General features: G+C 48.5%; 1 protein-coding gene across 1 annotated transcript; it reads left to right on the top strand.

The window, feature by feature from the left end:
• Nucleotides 1–4,032: 4,032 nt before the first annotated feature.
• On the top strand, nucleotides 4,033–9,987 carry MLN (motilin). Its single transcript, XM_077159410.1, has 4 exons — nucleotides 4,033–4,338; nucleotides 6,090–6,206; nucleotides 9,055–9,163; nucleotides 9,977–9,987. The coding sequence occupies exons 1-4, from the start codon at nucleotides 4,222–4,224 to the stop codon at nucleotides 9,985–9,987; spliced, it is 354 nt and encodes a 117-aa protein (XP_077015525.1). The 5' UTR covers nucleotides 4,033–4,221.
• The last annotated feature ends 8,756 nt before the right edge of the window (nucleotides 9,988–18,743 follow it).

Below are 18,743 nucleotides of genomic sequence, written 5' to 3'. Positions count from 1 at the left end.
GAGAGTGGCGTGTTGCGTGCAGAGGCCCTGCTGGCAGGAAGTGAGGACACTGGCCAGCCGTCTGGTTCCAATAAGCCCTGCTGAGTAGAGAATTTTAGAGGTTACTAGGATTTGGTCTGAAGCATTGCAAGCATTTATTTCTTTCTGAGGGCAAAACCAAGGCAGGGCAAAACCAAAGCAGACCAAAGGACTGACTGAGTAGTGGTTCTTGGGCAAGAAGCAGTTCTCCTCTGGATACTCGGGCAGTCCCTTTAGCAGATCCTACTGACCAAATGGCCAGCCTGGGGACATGGCCGCTGCCCAGTTCAGGCCCTGCAACTTCACACCCAGATGGCTCCAACTGCCTGCTTGCTGGTTTCCGGGCCTCCAGCCTCTCCCTGCTCCAGCGCCTGCACCCCACTACAGAGTGCTCTTTGGTATAATGCTTTTGTCAAGGCACCAAGAGGACCCCCGATTTCCTCCCACTTCAAATCTGAATCCTTCTGCTTGGTTTCTAAGGGCCCCCACTCTCGGGCCCCACACAGACCCACTCCCCACCCACACAGGTGGCCTCCTGAGATGTCTCAATTCTCTGAGCCTGTGTGTGTCCTGCCTCCCTGCAAAGCCCCACCCTCCGCCAGACCTGGCCTCATCCAGCCTTGACCTTAGTTATGGAGAGAACTTGCAGCTACTTCACAGGTGAGCTACTTAATTATACCCCAGTCTCCTTATCTGAAAAATGGGGGACATTAAGGGCACCAGCCTTATGAGGTTGTTCAAGTTTAATAAAGTGCATTCAAGGACATGCTTCCCCTGAGTGAGGTCAGAGGCATGAATGGGCTGCAGCAGCAGGAAAACCTGTCTGACTCCAAACCTCATTCAACTCTTTCCTCACTGAATCTTCTAAACATACTGTTTGAGCAGTTCCCTGTAAAGGTATCTTGTCTCCCCCTTTAGGCTATAATCTTCAGGCCTTATGGATGGTCGTGCCTCACAGTTTCCTCAGCTCCCTTGCAGTATCCTGCAATGCAAACCCTGGGCCTGGACTCAGGCATTTTCTTTTCGGTGATCAGTGGGAATGCTGCCCCACACTCCTGTGCCCTTTCTTTGGTGAGGGGCTTCAGGAGGAAGACTGGAGAGAAGTTGTTCTAATGCAGGCTCTGGCAGGCCGACAGAGAGTTGGCTTACTGAGGAGTGGGCCTGGAGACCATCAACAACATCATGTGCATAAGTAAGAAAAAAAAAGTTTTCGTAAAAGATCCTCTGAGCAACAGCTGAGTTTTAAGTGAGCAGGTGAGGGCCATTTAGGTGGGGTCTGGCTTCCAATGGATCCTGTTGCTGCTTGCAAAAGAGGCCTTCCAGGAAAGGAAGTCCTAGGAGCCCATGGCTTGACAGGCCTGGCCTACTGTTTCCATGAGCCCCAAGCATCCAGGCTCCCCCACCCCAGGCCCCCAAAGGTGTGGCCAAAGGTTAATGGGCTTCAAAGGGAGGGCAGGAGGTATATAAGTCCCCATAAGACTAGACAGACATCCAAGGACAAGTAGCGAGAGAATCCTGCAGCCCCTCTCAGGACATACTTACCCTGTAAGTAACTGAAGAAAAAAGCGTGGGGATGGGGAGGGAGTTCTTGGCATGAACCTTAAAGCAGGACAGTGGTGTAAGCTGGGGCTCCCGGGAGCCAGCCCAGCAAGATATCCCTCTGCAACCTTCAAATGCCTGGCTGACCTCAGACTCAGGTCCCCGAGCTGATTTCCAAGGGTATAGGTTAAAGCCTTACATAGTGAACCTGGGGCCTGGAGGTGGAGACAAGAGAGAGGAGGAGGTGGGTACAATTCCTGGCACAGGTGAGGCTTTGGGGAGGATGAGAACAGGGGAGGTCTTTGTCTGGACTGCAGGCCAGGAACCCAAGCCAGGGCTCAGCGTGTGCACAGGGCCCCATTTGGCAGGGTGGTTTTGCTATGGGCAGTTAAGGAGAAAAAGCTGATCCATAGGGAAATTACATGGCCTGGCCTGGTGCCACTGGGGAGGGGAGGGAGACAGGTGCCACCTCATCCAGAACAGAACACTTAAAGACCCATCCCTAATAATAGAAAAGGGAAGTTAGCACCTTGTCGTACTATGAGAAGCTCTCTCTCCCACTCTGAGCTTTCCACAACACAAATGAATATAGGTGACATGCCAGCTGCCAGTTGGATCAAGAAAATGAGCAACAATTGCATTTCGCCTTCTTTTATTTAAAATTTTTATCGATTCTATGGAGTGAATTAAATGTGAACACCAGAATGAAAAGGGATCTATAGCATTTCTGTAAAGGAAATGGGACACCATAAATACAACATATCCGTCTCTGCTGGGAGGGAAAGTGGGGCCCCAGAGACTCTGCCGGAAAACTTAGCAGCAGGAGGAAGGATGATTTGGAGCTCATAACACCACCCCAACTCTGTGTTCAGCTCAAGGCCCTCCTGGGGTTTAAGGTGCTCAGCTTCCCAGGTGGTCCTCGGTGGGTGGTCCTTCCGTCCCTACCTAGAATTTTTGCACAGTTTATCGGGGCAGAGGGTGCAGCTTTGGCCATCTGGGCTCTTGTGTTCTTGCTTGGAAGTTTTATTAAGATGGAGAGAAAAGGTAGGAAGCAGGAGGGAGGGTAGGAGTGGGGAGAGAGAGCAAGAAGAGCCAAAAGGCAGATGGAGTGTGAGTATCCTGCTTGGCAGAGGAGGTTTCAGATGACTGAGGAAACAGGCCCTGGTGGAGAGGCAGGACACAAGCACACAGACCTAGATGATTCTCTCCAAAGGGACAGTCAGAGCTCTAACTTGGAGAAGCCTGGATGCCAGTCCAGACCAGGGTCCCCTCCTGCAATGGAATCCAAGCTGCCTTGGGGCTGGGGGAGCCTCTTTATCTGAAGACCCTGTAGTCAAATGAACACACACACACATACACACACTCGTGCACACACGCATATAGCAAAGGCTATCCTTGGTCTCCCTTCCCTGCTCCGAGGCCTCGCCCCTGTGCTCAGCAGTCTGTCCAGCACAGGAACTTTGATGCCCAAGAGACATTCAGCAGGCATGGGCCCTGTAACGCCCTCCTCCAACCTTCTTTTGAGAACAGGTAGGCAGAGGAAACACCAAGTGGGGTGCTGGCAAAAGCATCAGACTTCAGAAGGCCAGAGTTCCAGCCCCCAATTGCCTTTGAATAAGCCTCTTCCCTTCCCCAGGGTTCTCCCTCCCTAGCTCTCCCCTGCTCTTGGTGGTGTGAGGATCAGGTGGGAGTAGGCCCTCGAATGGAACACTGCCCCAGTGTAAGGAATCAACCAGAAATGGCACCTAGCCAGGCTGCATCCCACACAGAACATCCCGACCTGCTCCAAAGTCCACCCAGCTGACCCATTTCTTGGGTCTTTGCATCCCCTGCAGTCACCCTACCTGCCTGCTCACCAGGCAGCCCTGAACCCTGAAGGCCCTCTGCTGCCAGCATTCCAGAGACCCCCACTTCCCAGGATACCTGTGGGGGTTCCTTGTTGCCCGTTTTAGGATGCCAGAAGGCTTTCAGGGAGGATGAACCATCTCCGTTGTTCCTAGATGACCTCCAATGGGCAGCTCAATATGGGGGAGCTGAGGAGGGGCTGTCTCCTGAGTCAGAGTGCATCCCCAAAGGGTGGAGACCCCACTCTCAACTCTTAGTTGCTGCTCTATGCTGCATTTTTCCATCTAGCTCTGCCTTCAGAAGGCCAGAAGGTCTTGGCCTTGCCTTCTGCAGACCTGCGGTACTGACCTGGTGCTTCCAGCTGGAGCCAGGCTCATCTGAGTTCACTGCGTTTCATCATTGTAATCAGCTCAGGGAGCAGGGAGGCCCCCTGGGTCTTGGGGCATAGTTTTGTTGATAATCTAGGAGTCCTTTCTCTAAAGATGAGTTCCTCCACCCTCATGAGGTCAGCTGACCCAAAAAGACCTTGTCTGTAACTAGAAAAGGGTTGACAAGTGGGAGGCTCTGGTGTGTGACAGGGAGCTGGGTGGCCCCTCCTGGGCCCTTGATCACAACCATGGCTCTGGGGCAGAGAGGGTGCTCAGAGCTCATCTGATAAAGCCCCAACAGTTCAGAGAGGCAGGCCAAGTGACTTGCTCAAGATCACACAGCTTCAGGTGGGGTGTGCCCAGAACCAAGGGTTCTTGCCTACAAGGGCAGCAGTCCACACTGCAACCTGCACTTGGTGACTAAGGTTCGGTGTCATTGTCCAGCTCCAGGATGGTGTCCTGCAAGACTGTGGCCGTGCTACTGGTGGTGCATGTAGCCGCCATGCTGGCCTCCCAGACAGAAGCTTTTGTCCCCATCTTCACCTACAGTGAACTCCAGAGGATGCAGGTAAGAAATATCCCTGGCCCATCTCCGTACCTCCACTGAGCCCACATCTAGGGAACTGTGCCTGTGACACCAGGGAGGACAGAGAACCAGGACCCAAGATAAACCCTCCCAGCTCCAGCCATCTCCCTGGCCACCTTTGCTCCCTCACTAGCATCACTCAGAAGTGTCAGTGGCTCCCATGACCATCACTTTTTTCCCCACCCCTGTCCATCCTTGCTGAAATTTTTCAACTAGCAAGCCAACAAATAGTTACTAAGCATCTCTGCTGTAAAAGGTGATGGGCCAGAACATCCAAGAATATCTAAGATCCTCCCCTTGTCTGCAACGAACAGGCTGGGGGCCAAGACACAAACGTAGGAAAAATTAACTAACGATAGAAGACAAAAGAGAGATGTCACAAGGCAGGACATGATTAATTGTCCAATAAGTGATGTTGAGCATAAGAGTTCTGAGGAGGGAGACATAGCCCTGGGCTGAAGCTGGGTTGGAAACCAGGAGTGAAAAGGTGAAACTGGAATGGGACTGGAGGTAAGACAGGAGGACCTAATAGGAGCAAATACCTGGAGGTGGGAAAGAAGGCAGTTTCTATGGAGTGCTGGAATAAGCCACATTCTCTTTGAACCTAAAAAGGAAACAAGGCAGGCCTAATGAAACTCAGGCAATGGGGCCTAATGAACGTGGATTGCTGGAGCTACCTTCTGCGTCCCTTTTACTTTGGACTTTGGGGAATTCTGAGTGTCTGGGTAGGGATTTGTTTCCCTTGACCCAAGAAGAAATGGGGCTTTCATGTCCCTCCTGTCTGAGACCAAGGCTCCAACAGGGACAAATACATGAAATTAGTTCTGCCGGTGGCGGTGGGTGGGGGGGCTCTCGTGGCAGTAGAACCTGTCTGCATCTGCTTTTTCGATCTGGGACAGGATTCCAGGGACCCTGGGAGGAGGGTTCTTTGCCGAGGTCCCAGGTCCCCTTCTTCGAGGTCAGAAATAGAAACTGATAAGAGGAGATACAGCAGGCCCTTTAACTCCACCTTCTTCCAGCCCGGCTCACTCTCCTGAGGAGACGACAGGTTGTTCCAGAATCACCACATCTCTGGGCAGGCTAAGAGCAAAATCCCAAGAGTGTCATTAGAGAAAGCAAAGGAACGGGGTGTATCTGATCTCAGTGCTGGGGGACGTGGCAAGCCAGGAGGCCAGGCAAGATTTGGGGCAGGACAGAGACAGTCAAACTCAGTAGAACATAAACGAGCAGAACGGCAACCAAAGGAGACTTTGCATTAATCTGCTCCATGGTTTTTCCCCTCCTAATTGCCAGGCACTAAGATTTTTATGAAGAGCTGCACACTCCTTCCTCCATAATTCATCTCCCTGTCTCGCCTCTTATAAATCACCTCCCAGGGTCTTCGTGTTCCTGGGCCACCCCACAGAGTGCTATGCTGTCTCGCCATCTTTTTTTATAGGCTCTCTGCTAAGAAAAGCACATCTTCACACTTAATATGCACAAAGGGCAGCCATTATTTTCAACGTTTTAACTTAATTAACAGTAACAATCTGGGTGCAGCGTTTTAACTACAGACGAATGGATTCCTCTTGACCTCTTGGTGGGCAACTCCAAGAGTCGTTCTTGAGCCATCAGTGTCTGTCCTCAAGGAGGAAGGGGCTCTTTTGGTCTGTGGAGACCTCAGGCAGCCCAGGGGCCATCTCGGTGGATCAAGGTGGGGACAGGTATTATGCAGTTTGATGCTGTGCCCCTAGGAAAAAGAGCGGAACAAAGGACAAAAGAAATCCCTGAGTGTGCAGCCGAGGTCTGAGGAGGCTGGTCCTCTGGACTCCAGGGATCCCATGGAAGAAGAAGGAAGCAAAATCATCAAGGTGAGCAGCCGTCCCAGAGACAGTGCAGAGAGATGCAGCCAGGGATGGTTCCCCCAGCCTGGGGAGCAGACAGGGCAACTCAATGGCTCATTCTGAGCCAGCCACAGAATGTCCTAGAATATAGCAATGAACAAGACATTCAGGCAATGAGCTCCATCCTAATAGGGAGAGACAAACAAGAGCATGGAGACAAATAAATAATTTTAGGCACCAAATAGGGTAGTATGATAGAGAGTGAACTGGGTGAGTTTTGGGGGAGTAGTCACTGCTTTGGCTGCAGAGGGGTTAGGGAAGGCCTCTCTGAGAAGATGACATCTGATTTGAAAGTTTAGTGATGAGACAGAGTTACCCATGCAAAGAGCTGGAGCAAGAGCATTCCAGTAGATGGAACAGCCAGGGCAAAGGCCCTGCTCAAACTGTGCCTGTGCCTAGGCATGCTGAAAGAAGGCAAAAGCAGGGCAGTTGAGGTAGGACCTGGTGGGCCAGGCAAGACGTCTGGGAAAAGACCTGATCTGACTTATAAGGCTCTTGGCAGTATGAGTGATGACAGCTGCAGGCCTCTGGGAGAGACATGGTGAGAGCACCAGCCCCTCTGCCCCGAGGCAGGAACCCAGGGAGGCAGTGATAGGCATCAAGACCCAGGGGCTGGGTCATTCAGACTGTCAGGGCTGGAGAGAGCCTTGAGGTCATCCAATGCAGTTCTTTAATTTCACAGACTATTTATTCACTCAGTGAATATTTACTGATCCCCTGCTATGTATGAGGCACTATTCCAGGCACTGAGGTGGGGTAGTGAACAAAACAGACAAGATCCCCCACCCTCATGGAGCACACACTCCAGTGGGAAAGAAAGACCACAAACAAGATAACTAAGCAGACTCTAGTATGATAGGTGCTCTGGAAGAAAATAAAACAGGGAAAGGAGATGGGATGGGCTTGCAATTTTAAATAAGGTGGTCAGAACAGGCTTCTTAAAAAGATGGTATTCATGCAAAGACCTGAAGAGAGGAAGGGATGAGCCACAAGGATGTCTAGGGGAAGAGAGGGCCAGGCAGGAGAGTTAGCCAGTACAAAGGCCCCGTGGCAGGAGCCAGCCTGCTACATTCAGGGAAATTGAAGCCTGTGGTTGGTACAAGTTGGTGAAAGGAAAGCCAGGGGGTCAGGTTGCACTTGTAAACTGTGAGATGCCAGTTGAGTATCCAAGGGGAGACATTGTACAGGCAGGTAGTTCTGTAAGTCTGAAATTCAGGGGAGAGGTTAGGGTATTCAGTAATTAGATAGAATTTAAAGCCAGGATTGGGTGAGATTCCTGAGGGGATGGGTGTGGGTAGAAGCACTGAGTGCAGGGCACCTCCATGTAAAGGGGCCAGGGAGAGGAGGAGACTGACATCCAGAGAGGGGGAGGGCCTTGCCCAAGGTCACACAGGAGGAAGGACAGAGTCCAGTCTGGACAAGGAGGAAGGACAGAGTCCAGTCTGGACAGCACACCCTGCCAGGCCACCGCCTGCTCTGGCTATAAACAGCAAGGTCAGTCATGGGTCCGGGGAATGAGTTGGGAATGATCTGTGGTGCAGTCACTGCGCTCAGCAGGGTGGGGTTCCTTTCCTTCCCCACATCCACTGTGACCTCCTTGGGCTCACGAGGAGGGAGCTGGGAGTGAATCATGCACTCACGCAGAGTTGCCCTCTAAATGTCCCGAGCCCGAGTGTAAGCCACTAACTCCTAGGTTTCAGTGGAACGTTCACATCCACCGTAGCATCCTTCTCCAGGGAGGCTTGGGATGAGGCACCTCTTGTCCCTTTTGGATCTCCCTAGAGCCATGATATACGGGCCGGATGGTCCTTTCTGGTTCACCCCAGTCTGGCCTCCTCTTTTTAAAGTGAAGAAACTGAGGCCCAGCAAGAGGCATGACCACAGCAAGGCGACAGCACAGCCAGGACTGGACCTGGAAGCATCTCTCAGCTGCCCCTAGGCATTCCAAGGCATCCCTAGCCCCATGGTCGTAGCAGGCAGGCCCAAGCCCTTTGCCCATTTGCAGGAAGCCAAGTGGGAGGTGGGGGGTACAGGCCCTGGGACAGCTCCAAGGCAGCAGTCCAGAGAGCCAGGGAGCCTCTACGTCTGCCAGCTGGTTCATGCAGCAAGACTGCTGACCTGGGAGCTTGAGGTGGTGGGGATGGGGATGGTGAGTGGGGGATGATGGCCAGATCAGTCAGCCCCGCTGGCTCTGAGTGGGGCCAGGACAACCTCACCCAGTGGGGAGCTTCCACGCAGCTTCTCTAGGGTCCAGCTTATGACTTCATAGATTGAGAGACATTATAGCCCATGGTCAGCCCCCCTGGGTTTAATGTCGACTCCCTCTGCTACTTACTACCTGTGTGGCTTTGAGCAATTTTCTGACCTCTTTGTGCCTCAGTTTCCCCATGTGCACAATGGGGGCACCAATAGTCCCTCCCTCCGAGAGTTATTTAGAAGCTCAGTATTGTAAAGCATTTAGATCACTGCCTGGCACGTGATAAGGCTCATATTAGCTATTATGATTGGGGGGGGGACTCCCCAAGTGAAAAGCCAGGTGTGTTTCCTATTGACTGCCCTGCCTGTCCCAGTTTCCCCTTTAGAGAAAGCGTGTTTGTCCCCCTGCAGCTCTCGGCTGCTCCCGGGATCCGGCCCCCTGGTTAGAGTTGGGGGGTATGTCAGGATTCCCCAATAGCCCCGGAGGCCCAGAGAATGGGGAAGCGTGGGGCCGACGGGGGTGGCACCCAGCGGGTCTCCCTGCCACCTGCAGGGCACCCAAGGGTTAACAGCGCTCTCCACTCTGCTCCCTTCTTGTTAACTCTGCCTTATTTCACAGCTGACTGCTCCTGTGGAAATTGGAATGAGAATGGACTCCAGGAGGCTGGAAAAGTACCAGGCAGCCCTGGAAGCGTTGCTGAGCGAAGTGCTGCCGTCCACCCAGAACGGTGCGGGGAGGGCCAGTGTCTGCGTCCTGGGCCGGTGCTCTGCCCACCCCGCTGCTGATATTCCAGGAGCACCTCTGAGCAGGGCTTGGGGCTCTCAATTTGTTTTTTCTCTCTTACACTTGAGAACATTAAGCTGTCTTCTCTGGAGGGTGCACCCCCATCTCCGAGGGGCATCTCAGCACACAGCAGGGTGCCTCTGATTAAGCCAATTCTCTGGCAAGGGGCACCTCAAGGACTCAGGCCCGTTTCTACAAATGCCTTTCTGGCAGGGGGCCACAGCAAATCAACTCCCCAACCCTCCCACGCTCCACATATCTTCACTTCCCAACCTACAAGCCACCAGGCTGGGTGACTGCCCTGAAGGAAACCCTCGGCTGCCCTGCAGCCACAAAAGCCTTCCATTCTTTTACCTTTTCTGCAAATCAAAGTCCTGAGCCCCATTTGGCCTCATCAGTTCCAGGTCTGCCTGAGTTACAAGGGCAAAGTTAGATCTTATCTGACAAACAGTTACTAATTACTTCGTATGGTCCCCAGGAGGAGAGGAGAGAGACATGGAAGAAGGGTGGTTAGAGATGGAGAAGCTGGGAGGTTAAATGACTTGCTCCCAACAGCAGACAAAGCCAGAAGGAGAGTTGACAGAGGCCTTGCAAACCTTCCCCAGCCCCCCAGCCTGCAGCCTGCCTTGAATGCCCTCCCCCCGGCCCCACCCTACCCCACCCCCAGTCCAAGATCTGCAGACAAATTTTAGAAAGCAGTTTCATAAGTGGTCACGCTGACGCTACTGATCTGTAAACCTCCTTTGCTTTTCCCCAGCAGCCAAGTGACCTGCCGGCTCCTGGGCAATGGCAGTCAAAACTAGGAGCCCTCTCCTGCCCAGGTGAGGCCCCAGAAATCTGCATGGTCCATCAGCGGAGCTTGGAAGGAAAATGCCTTCTCAGAAGCAATTCCCTTTATGGCAAATAAAGCGTAAAATACATAGAAATGACTCTTTAATTTAATATTTTAATTTTTAAAGGGGAAACTTAGGGCAGGAGGAAAATAAAGCTCGGAGGAAGGAGGTCATAAATGGTGCAAACCTTAGCAAAATGTGTGCCTTTTGTAAAGTCTATGTACAAATATTAACTTAGACCCACAGAAACAGAAGATTGGCACTAGCCCTTCCATTACAAGGGAGGAAACTGAGGCCCAGTGAGAGATGACAGTTTTTGCCCACAAACTGAGTCAGTAGCAGCACAAGGATAGGAATTCGGGACTTCTGAGTCCCGGTCTGTTTTCCATTTGCTGATGAGTTCAAGGTCTAATGGGCCCGAGGATTTTAAGGCTTCTGCACTCAACCCCTTGCTGAGTAACTTCCAACCAGCCCTTAACCTCAATGAGCCTCTGCAAAAGCAAGGTAGTAATATCTGCCTTGAGATCTGGGATGGAGGTACCAGTAAGGAGCAAATCACTATTATTATTACCACCTTGTGACTAAGATGCTCCAGCATCCGCAGCAAAATTACATAGCCAACCCACTGATTTCTGCCATCTAAACAAAACTGGATGGGAAATTTCATTCTAATTTAATTTAACATTAATGAATGTTCATTTATTTATAAACTGGGGCCATATAGAACCGCAGCTTCCTCCAGCCATAGATTACCAGCGATCAGACCCAGTGTCCATTCTGAATCTCCACCCACCCAACCACAGCAAGGGCTTAGCCGTGGAAAGCAGTTACTAGAAAAAAATGATTCCGACCCTTACAAAGGACCCTTAGCTGCGGTGCTCTAAATGCACTAAGAAATACCCAAACCCTACAAGCAACCCAGATTGACACACTGCACATCCACACACTTTCCCAATGCACATACTGAGCAGTTCAGGCACAATTGCAGGTTCCCAGGAAACGCTACCAAGATGTCAGGTGATAAATGGAGAGAGGGGGCTGCAGCAGGGCAGAGAAAGAAGGAAAAGACACAGGAGTCTACATATGCAATGGGGGGAACTGTATCCAAGACCCCTCCTTGCCCTTCCAAGTTGCATCACACCAGTTCACTCCATTATCCATACACACTCTGAGAAGCAGTAAAACAAATGCTCTCTGTCTCTTTCCAAGTGATAAATACTAGGTCATGTGTTCTCCCCACACCCTCTGCTTACTTCAGCCCCTATAGTGTGACTGCCTGCCCCTATGACTAGCAGGGGGTGTCCATTTCTGGGGCTGGGACCCTGGCACCCTCTGGGGAATGTTCGCTAAGACACTGGGGGTTGAGCAACAGCAATGAAACGGGTGCATGGAGAGACCTGAGACCCCTAAGACATTTTTACCCCAGGTGGCATGCATTTTTTTAAATGGAAATTGGTTTAGCTACTGCTGTACCTGGGAAGCACTGTTCAAAGGCCACGGTAGCGGCCCACGGTCTCACCCTTCTCAGTAATGAGCAGCAACAGGGACCCAGCTACCACCCACATCTGTATGCACAGCATCTCAGGAGGCTGTTTAGTGTGTTGGCCCCTTTCTCTCATTTTCCTCTTCCTGCCACTGTTCAATTTCTCATGATCAGCTCAAATAATTCTTTTTCACCAAAGAGCTTCTCCAGTTTCCAGGACAGCAGATCCGATTGCTTATGGGCCAATCACAGCCCTGGAAGAAATTAAAATTGGGGGGTGTTCTAGTTTGCTAGCTGCGGGAATGCAATATACCAGAAACAGAATGGCTTTTTAAAAGGGGAATTTATTAAATTGCTAGTTTACAGTTTTAAGACTGTGAAAATGTCCATATTAAAGCAAGACTATAGAAATGTCCAAGCTAAGGCATCCAGGGAAAGATGCCTTGATTCAAGAAGGCCGTTGAAGTTCAGGGTTTCTTTCTCAAGTGGAAAGTTTCTTTCCTTCTTCATCTCCAAAAGTCACTGGCTGGTGGACTCCCGCTTCGTGGTTCTGTGGCGTTCTCTGTTGTGGTCTTCTCACGGCTCTGTTGTTCTCTTCTCTCTCTGAATCTCCCTCTTTCTCCAAAATGTTTCCTCTTTGATAGGATTCCAGTAAAGAAATCAAGACCCAGCCGAATGGGTGGAGACACGCCTCCACCTAATCCAGTTTAACAACCACTCCTGATTGAGTCACATCTCCAAGAAGATGATCTAATTACAGTTCAAATATACAGTACTGAATAGGGATTGGGATTAAAACATGGCTTTTCTAGGGGACATTGAAACCGGCACGGGCGGATTGGAGAGAACTCTGTGAGCACAGCCAAGAGAAAATGGCCATGTTTTCGCAAAACATGAAAAGAGACACATTACTGGTTCCAGCTGTAGAATGGATGACCCGACCAGAAACCAGCCAGGATCAGAGGGAGGGTAGGTGACCAGAGCACCAAGTCAAGGCCGCCATTCAGACAAATCTCACATCTCATTGAGGGTTATTTGGCTAGATCTGCTAGAATCTCTCCAGATACACCTGGCAATTAAGGAGAGTTGCAGATCACCCTGTCTTCATTTGGAATATACTTTACACTTAGCAGGACCACAGGTAATTATAGGGCTACCTGAACTTAGCTTCAGAAGATGGAGATGATGAGGTAGCTTCTCAGTAACCATATTGGTATGATTTTATAATTACTGAGCTATGTGGAGTTGCCATGCAATTGAATAGTTAAAAGCAAAGAGTAATTGCCTGATACCCGTACTCTGTAATTTAGTATAATCTAATCATGGACAAAGCCCAAAAGAAAATGTTCTGAAAGCATTACATTTTCCTTCATACACAATTTGTTATTGACATCATGTAATGTATTCCATGCCTCTAAAAGAGCGCTTACCCACAGATATTAAGATGTGAGAGTCCAAAAGAGAGTGTTTCATTTAATTTTCGGTGGATTATGAAAAGCGGGTGACAAAACTGCCCATTAAAGCCATTTGGCCATTTCTCTGTGACTCTTTATTTGCCCCCTTCATTGACACAACTCCCAAACCCAGAGAGAGACCAAAAAAATGACCCTCCTCTTTCAAAGGGGACTGAGACCAGGCAATGAAAAGTTGGGTGATTCTCAGTTAGGGGCAGGGGTCATTGCAGTTAAAATCTGACCCCAAATGGCACCCACTTTGCCCTCCCTCCTTAACTGCACTTTCCCAGGGCCCTGCCCAGGGTGACAGCACTGGTGATGTGATTCCAGACAAGCCCAGATGAGCTGAGAGGGATGGCACAAGGAATACGGCATGACGGGTCAAGGACGAGTCCACGGTCCCAAGCATCTTTGAGGACCTGATAAATATGTGTAGGGCTTTTAGCAGGAGATGAAGGAGAATGGAACCCACTAAAAGATTTATGGCTGTTCTTATTATAAGGCTCTGCTGAGACAGAGAGAGGTCGGCAGGACAGAAAGCAGCAAAACATCCCCCCAGGAACTCATCACTTCTCCTCTGAGCAGCCCCTCACCTCTGCTAAATGTGTGGATGTGCTTACAAGTACACCTGGATGTGAGAGTTTGTTTTTCCTCTTTCACCTTTAACCTATCAAGAGGAATGACCGCAGCCTGAGCTGCTTACCTAAAAATCTCCACACACACAAAAAAAAGCAAAAAGAAAAGAGGGCATGTAGGGCAGCCTTTGACTTTGCAAGGATGCCCTTTATCTTTAAAATGTGCTTTCCCATCATTGACAGGTCCAGCATAAGAACCACACTGGAGACACATCAAGGTAGGCTCGGAGAACCCTGAAAGGGCCTAAGGGGCAGCAGCAGTGGCAAAGGTGCACTGAGGTTGAGCCCTTCAGAGGAGAAGCTAAAAGGTTCAGCAAAGGAAGTGGGCATTGATGGCTGTGTGGAGAGAAATAGAAAGCAAAAACCCAACTTCACTAAAGTGGGTTAAAGATCTTGGGGGTGTCTTCTGGGAAGATGGCCAACTAGAATAGCCGAGATTAGCCCTGCTCCATGGAAAAGTTAGAGAAGGGACAGGAAGGCAATTGAGGTGGCAATGTGGGAGTGCTGCTGACCTGGGAGAGCCTTCTGCACCACATGCAGCAGCCCTGGTTGCAGAGGCCAAGAAACTGAGAGGTAGAAAGCTGGAGCCTGGCGTGAAGCCCACGGGAGTGCATGTTTGGGAACGCAGGACTAGGAAGTAAACCAGGCCGCGCTCCTTGGGCACACTACCCTCACCAGCGCAGCCCTGTGACCAGCGACTCACCCCACACCACATGCACCTAAACGCTGTCACCCACTCCCATTCCCCATGCTACGGGCGCCCCCACCCCACCAGCCCCCAATGCACATACCTGCCCCCCACCCCCACCCCAAGTGCAGCCCAACCCACCTCTCCTGCACCCCTCCTGAGCACTGCCTCCCTGTCCCTGTTCCCTACAAGCTGTTGCCAGTACATAAAGGCTGCAGGCACTAAACTCCATACTCAGGCTACCCCTGCCCACCCCCCACCCTTCCTCCCCTCCCTGCCCATAGTGTTGCACAGCCTCACCCCACCCTCCCTGGGCTCAGCGCATCCATTTACGGCACACCTAGGCTCTCGCATGCACATGGGCCCCGAATCACATCATTCAGCTCTAGGAACCGTACTTTACAACAGTCCTAGAACCACACACGTGCACAGCCCTCAGTCTCACTTCCCAGCTCTGAGAAAGTGCCCTACGAAGCCAAGTCACATCTGCCCCCAATCCACCAAGGCATGACGCCAACCTGCTGCCACAGCTCTATGCATGTGCACAAAGGGCCCAGTGCCTTAGACCCGCAGACACTAGGGTTACGTCCCCCAGACCGGTGCACCCGGGGGTGCACCCACACAGCTACATCCTCCCTGGCTGCTGGGCACCCATGTTCACAAACATCAGCATAACATCCCCAACCTGCACCCATACCTGCCCAGAAACAAATCACCGTACTGAGTACTCCAACCCATGCCCTGTTCCTTGCTGTACAACCATCCTGCAAACACAAGGCCTTAGATTACTGAAAGAAATCAACTCCCAAAGTAAACCAATCAAGATATTTACATGCAACGAAGACAGCAGAAGATCACTAAGCATATCACAATGAAGACAGATATAGTCCTGCCTAATGACCAAATTAAAACATGAGAGGAGACACAGATGTTGGAACAACTAATCAAAGATGTTCATACAACTCTACGCAATAAAATAAGTGGGACAGCAAATGGCATAAAGGAGCTCAAAAAGACAGCAGAAGAACACAAAGAGGAATTTGAAAGAATAAATAGAAAAATAGCAGAAATCACAGAGATTAAAGACTCTGCTGACCAAATAAAAAACATACTAGAGGCACACAACACCAGATTTGAAGAGACAGAAGAAAGAATAAGTGATATAGAGGACAGGACAATTGACTTCAAAGACTCAAAACAGCAAATGGCAAAAAGATGGAAAAAATTGAACGGGAACTCAGGGAAATGATAGACAAAACAAAGTGCACAAATATAAGAATCACTGGTGTCCCAGAAGGAGAAGAGAGGAGTAAATGGTTAGAAAGAGTAGTTGAGGATATAATGGGGGAAAACTTCCCAACCCTCATAAAGGACATAAATATGGAACTCAAAGAAGCCGAACGCACTCCAAACAGAATAAATCCAAATAGGCCTTCCCCAAGGCACATACTAATCAGTCTGTGAAATGTTGAAGAGAAGCAGAAAATCCTGAAAGTGGCAAGAGAAAAACAATCTACTACATACAAGGGAAACCAAATAAGACTAAGCTCCGACTATTCAACTATCATCCTGGAGGCGAGAAGGCAGTGGTATAACATATTCAAGATCCTGAAAGAGAAAGACTTCCAACCAAGAATTCTGTACCCAGCCAAACTGGCCTTCAAAATTGAGGGAAAGATTAAAGTTTTCACAGCAAAGAAGTCCTGAAAGAATTTGTCAACAAGAGACCGTCCCTATAAGAAATACTAAAAGGAGTTCTGCCGGCTGAAGAGCAAAAAACAGGAGAGGGAGGTCTGGAGGGCACAGAATTGAAAAGTACCACCAAGGGTAATTTAAATAATATAAAGAAAAAGAGGGAAAAGACTATACAGATCTGACAAATGAAATAAAAAAAGATAAGATAGTGGATTCAAGAAACACCTTTTCAAATACAACTTTGAATGTTAACGGACTAAACTTACCAATTAAAAGATACAGATCGGAACAGGCAACAGTGGCTCAGCAGGCAGAGTTCTCAACTGCCATACCAGAGACCCAGGTTTGATTTTCAGTGCCTGCTCAGGCCAAAAAAAAAAAAGATACAGATTGGCAGAATGGATTAAGAAGCATAATCCAGCTATATGTTGCTTACAAGAGACTCATCTTAGACATAAGGATACAAATAGACTGAAAGTGAAAGGATGGAAAAAGATTTTCCACACAAGTTGTAATCGAAAGAAAGCAGGAGTAGCTATACTAATATCGGACAAAATAGACTAAATGTAAAGACATCATAATAGACAAAGAAGGACACTATATACTAATTAAAGGGTCAATTCACCAAGAAGATATAACAATCATAAATATTTATGAGTACATGAGACTGATATTGGCAAAATTGAAGGAAGTTAATCTTGGGATTTGTTCATATGAAACTTAACCCCGCAAAGGATAGGCTAAGCCTACTTAAAATTAGGCCTAAGAGTCACCCCCAAAAGAACCTCTTCTGTTGCTCAGATGTGGCCTCTCTCAGCCAACACAACAAGCAAACTCACTGCCCTCCCCCCTCTCTACGTGGGACATGACTCCCAGGGGTGTGGACCTTCCTGGCAACATGGGACAGAAATCCTAGAATGAGCTGGGACTCAGCATCAAGGGATTGAGAAAACCTTCTCGACCAAAAGGGGGAAGAGTGAAATGAGACAAAATAAAGTGTCAGTGGCTGAGAGATTCCAGAGTCGAGAGGTTATCCTGGAGGTTATTCTTATGCATTAAATAGATATCACCTGTTTAGTTAAGGTGTAATGGAGAGGCTGGAAGGAACTGCCTGAAAATGCAGAGTTGTGCTCCAGTAGCCAAATTTCTTGAAGATGATTGTATAATGATATAGCTTTGGCAATGTGACTGTGTGATTGTGAAAACCTTGTGTCTGATGCTCCTTTTAGCTACCTTATGAACAGACGAGTAAAACACATGGATTAAAAATAAATAAGTATTAGGGGGAACAATTGTTAATATAAATTTAGTAGATTGAAATGCTAGTGATCAATGAGGGGGAGGGATAAGGGGTATATGTATGAATTTTTTTCTGCTTTCTTTTTATTTCTTTTTCTGAATTGATGCAAATGTTCTAAGAAATGATCATGATGATGAATACACAACTGTGTGATGATATTGTGAGTTATTGATTATATAACAAGAATAGAATGATCACATGGTAAGAATGTTTGTGTTTGTATGTGGTTATGTTTCATAAAAAAAAACTGAAGGGAGTGATAGATGTTTCAACAATAATAATAAGAGACATCAATATACCACTACAATTTTTATTTTTAAATTTTAATATGTCTCTTTGAGTCAATATGTTGATATTTCTTTTGATCTTCAGTGTCTTGGAGCAGTTAGAAGAAAAAAAGAAAAATCATGGAATTGTAACCCATACCAAACTTTAAAATCTCTTGTATAACTACTTGTTAAACTGTACTTGGAAATGTATTACTTTTTTGTTTATATATTATTTTTCACAATAAAAAAAAGTTTTTTTAAAAAAAGGGGACTTGGGGGTGGAGAAAGCTGATGGAGGACTGAGGAGGGACTACAAACCTAGGCAAGGGGCAGCACCGGAGGTGAGAGTTCGTGAGGAAACCTGGGAGGAAGCATCGACTTATGAGGCTTCTTTTCTGCGGGAATACAGCCAGAGCAGAGGGCTGGAGAAGGGAAGCAATGACAGGCAAGCACCTCGGTGGTTGGCGTCGCCTGTGTGCCTGTGCACCCAGTGCCAAAGGCCCGTTAGCTGTGGGACAGAAATCCTGGGATGAACTAGGACCTGACATCAAGGGACTGAGGAAACCTTCCTGACCAAAAGGGGGAAGAAAGAAATGAGACAAAAATAAAGTGTCAGTGGCTGAAAGATTTCAAACAGAGTCAAGAGATTATCCTGGAGGTTATTCCTACGCATTATATAGATATCTCCTTTTTAATTTATGGGGTATTGGAGTAGCTAGAGGGAAGTGCCTGAAACTGCAGAGCTGTATTCCAGTAGCCATGGGTCTTGAAGATGAATGTACAATGATATAGCTTTTGCAATGTGACTGTGTGGTTATGAAAACGTTGTATCTGACACCCCTTTTATCTACAGTATGGACAGATGCATAAAAAATATGGATAAAAATAAACCAGTAATGGGGGAACAAAGGTTAAAATAAATTTAGTAGCTTGAAATACTAGTGGTCAGTGAGAGGGAGGAGTAGGGGGTATGGCGTGCATGAGTTTTTTCTTTTTTCTTTCTTTTGCTGGAGAGATGCAAATGTTCAAAAAAATGATCATGGTGATGAATCCATAACTATGTGATGATGCTGTGAGCCACTGATTGTACACCATGTATAAAATGTTTGCATGTCAAGAATATTTGTATGTTTGTTTGTTGTGTACAATAAAAATACTGAAAAAAAA

This window comes from Tamandua tetradactyla, chromosome 5 (assembly GCF_023851605.1).
Source record: "Tamandua tetradactyla isolate mTamTet1 chromosome 5, mTamTet1.pri, whole genome shotgun sequence".
Classification (NCBI taxonomy): domain Eukaryota; kingdom Metazoa; phylum Chordata; class Mammalia; order Pilosa; family Myrmecophagidae; genus Tamandua; species Tamandua tetradactyla.
Note: the sequence above shows the minus strand (reverse complement) of the source record. Positions and strands in the feature narration are given on the sequence as shown.

Excerpts from the sequence above, each read along its gene's own strand:
- MLN (XM_077159410.1), top strand. The coding sequence starts at position 4,222 with ATGGTGTCCTGCAAGACTGTGGCCGTGCTACTGGTGGTGCATGTAGCC. Across the intron at positions 4,339-6,089 it reads GTGAACTCCAGAGGATGCAG|GAAAAAGAGCGGAACAAAGG; the intron begins GTAAGAAATATC and ends CTGTGCCCCTAG. Across the intron at positions 6,207-9,054 it reads AAGGAAGCAAAATCATCAAG|CTGACTGCTCCTGTGGAAAT; the intron begins GTGAGCAGCCGT and ends CTTATTTCACAG.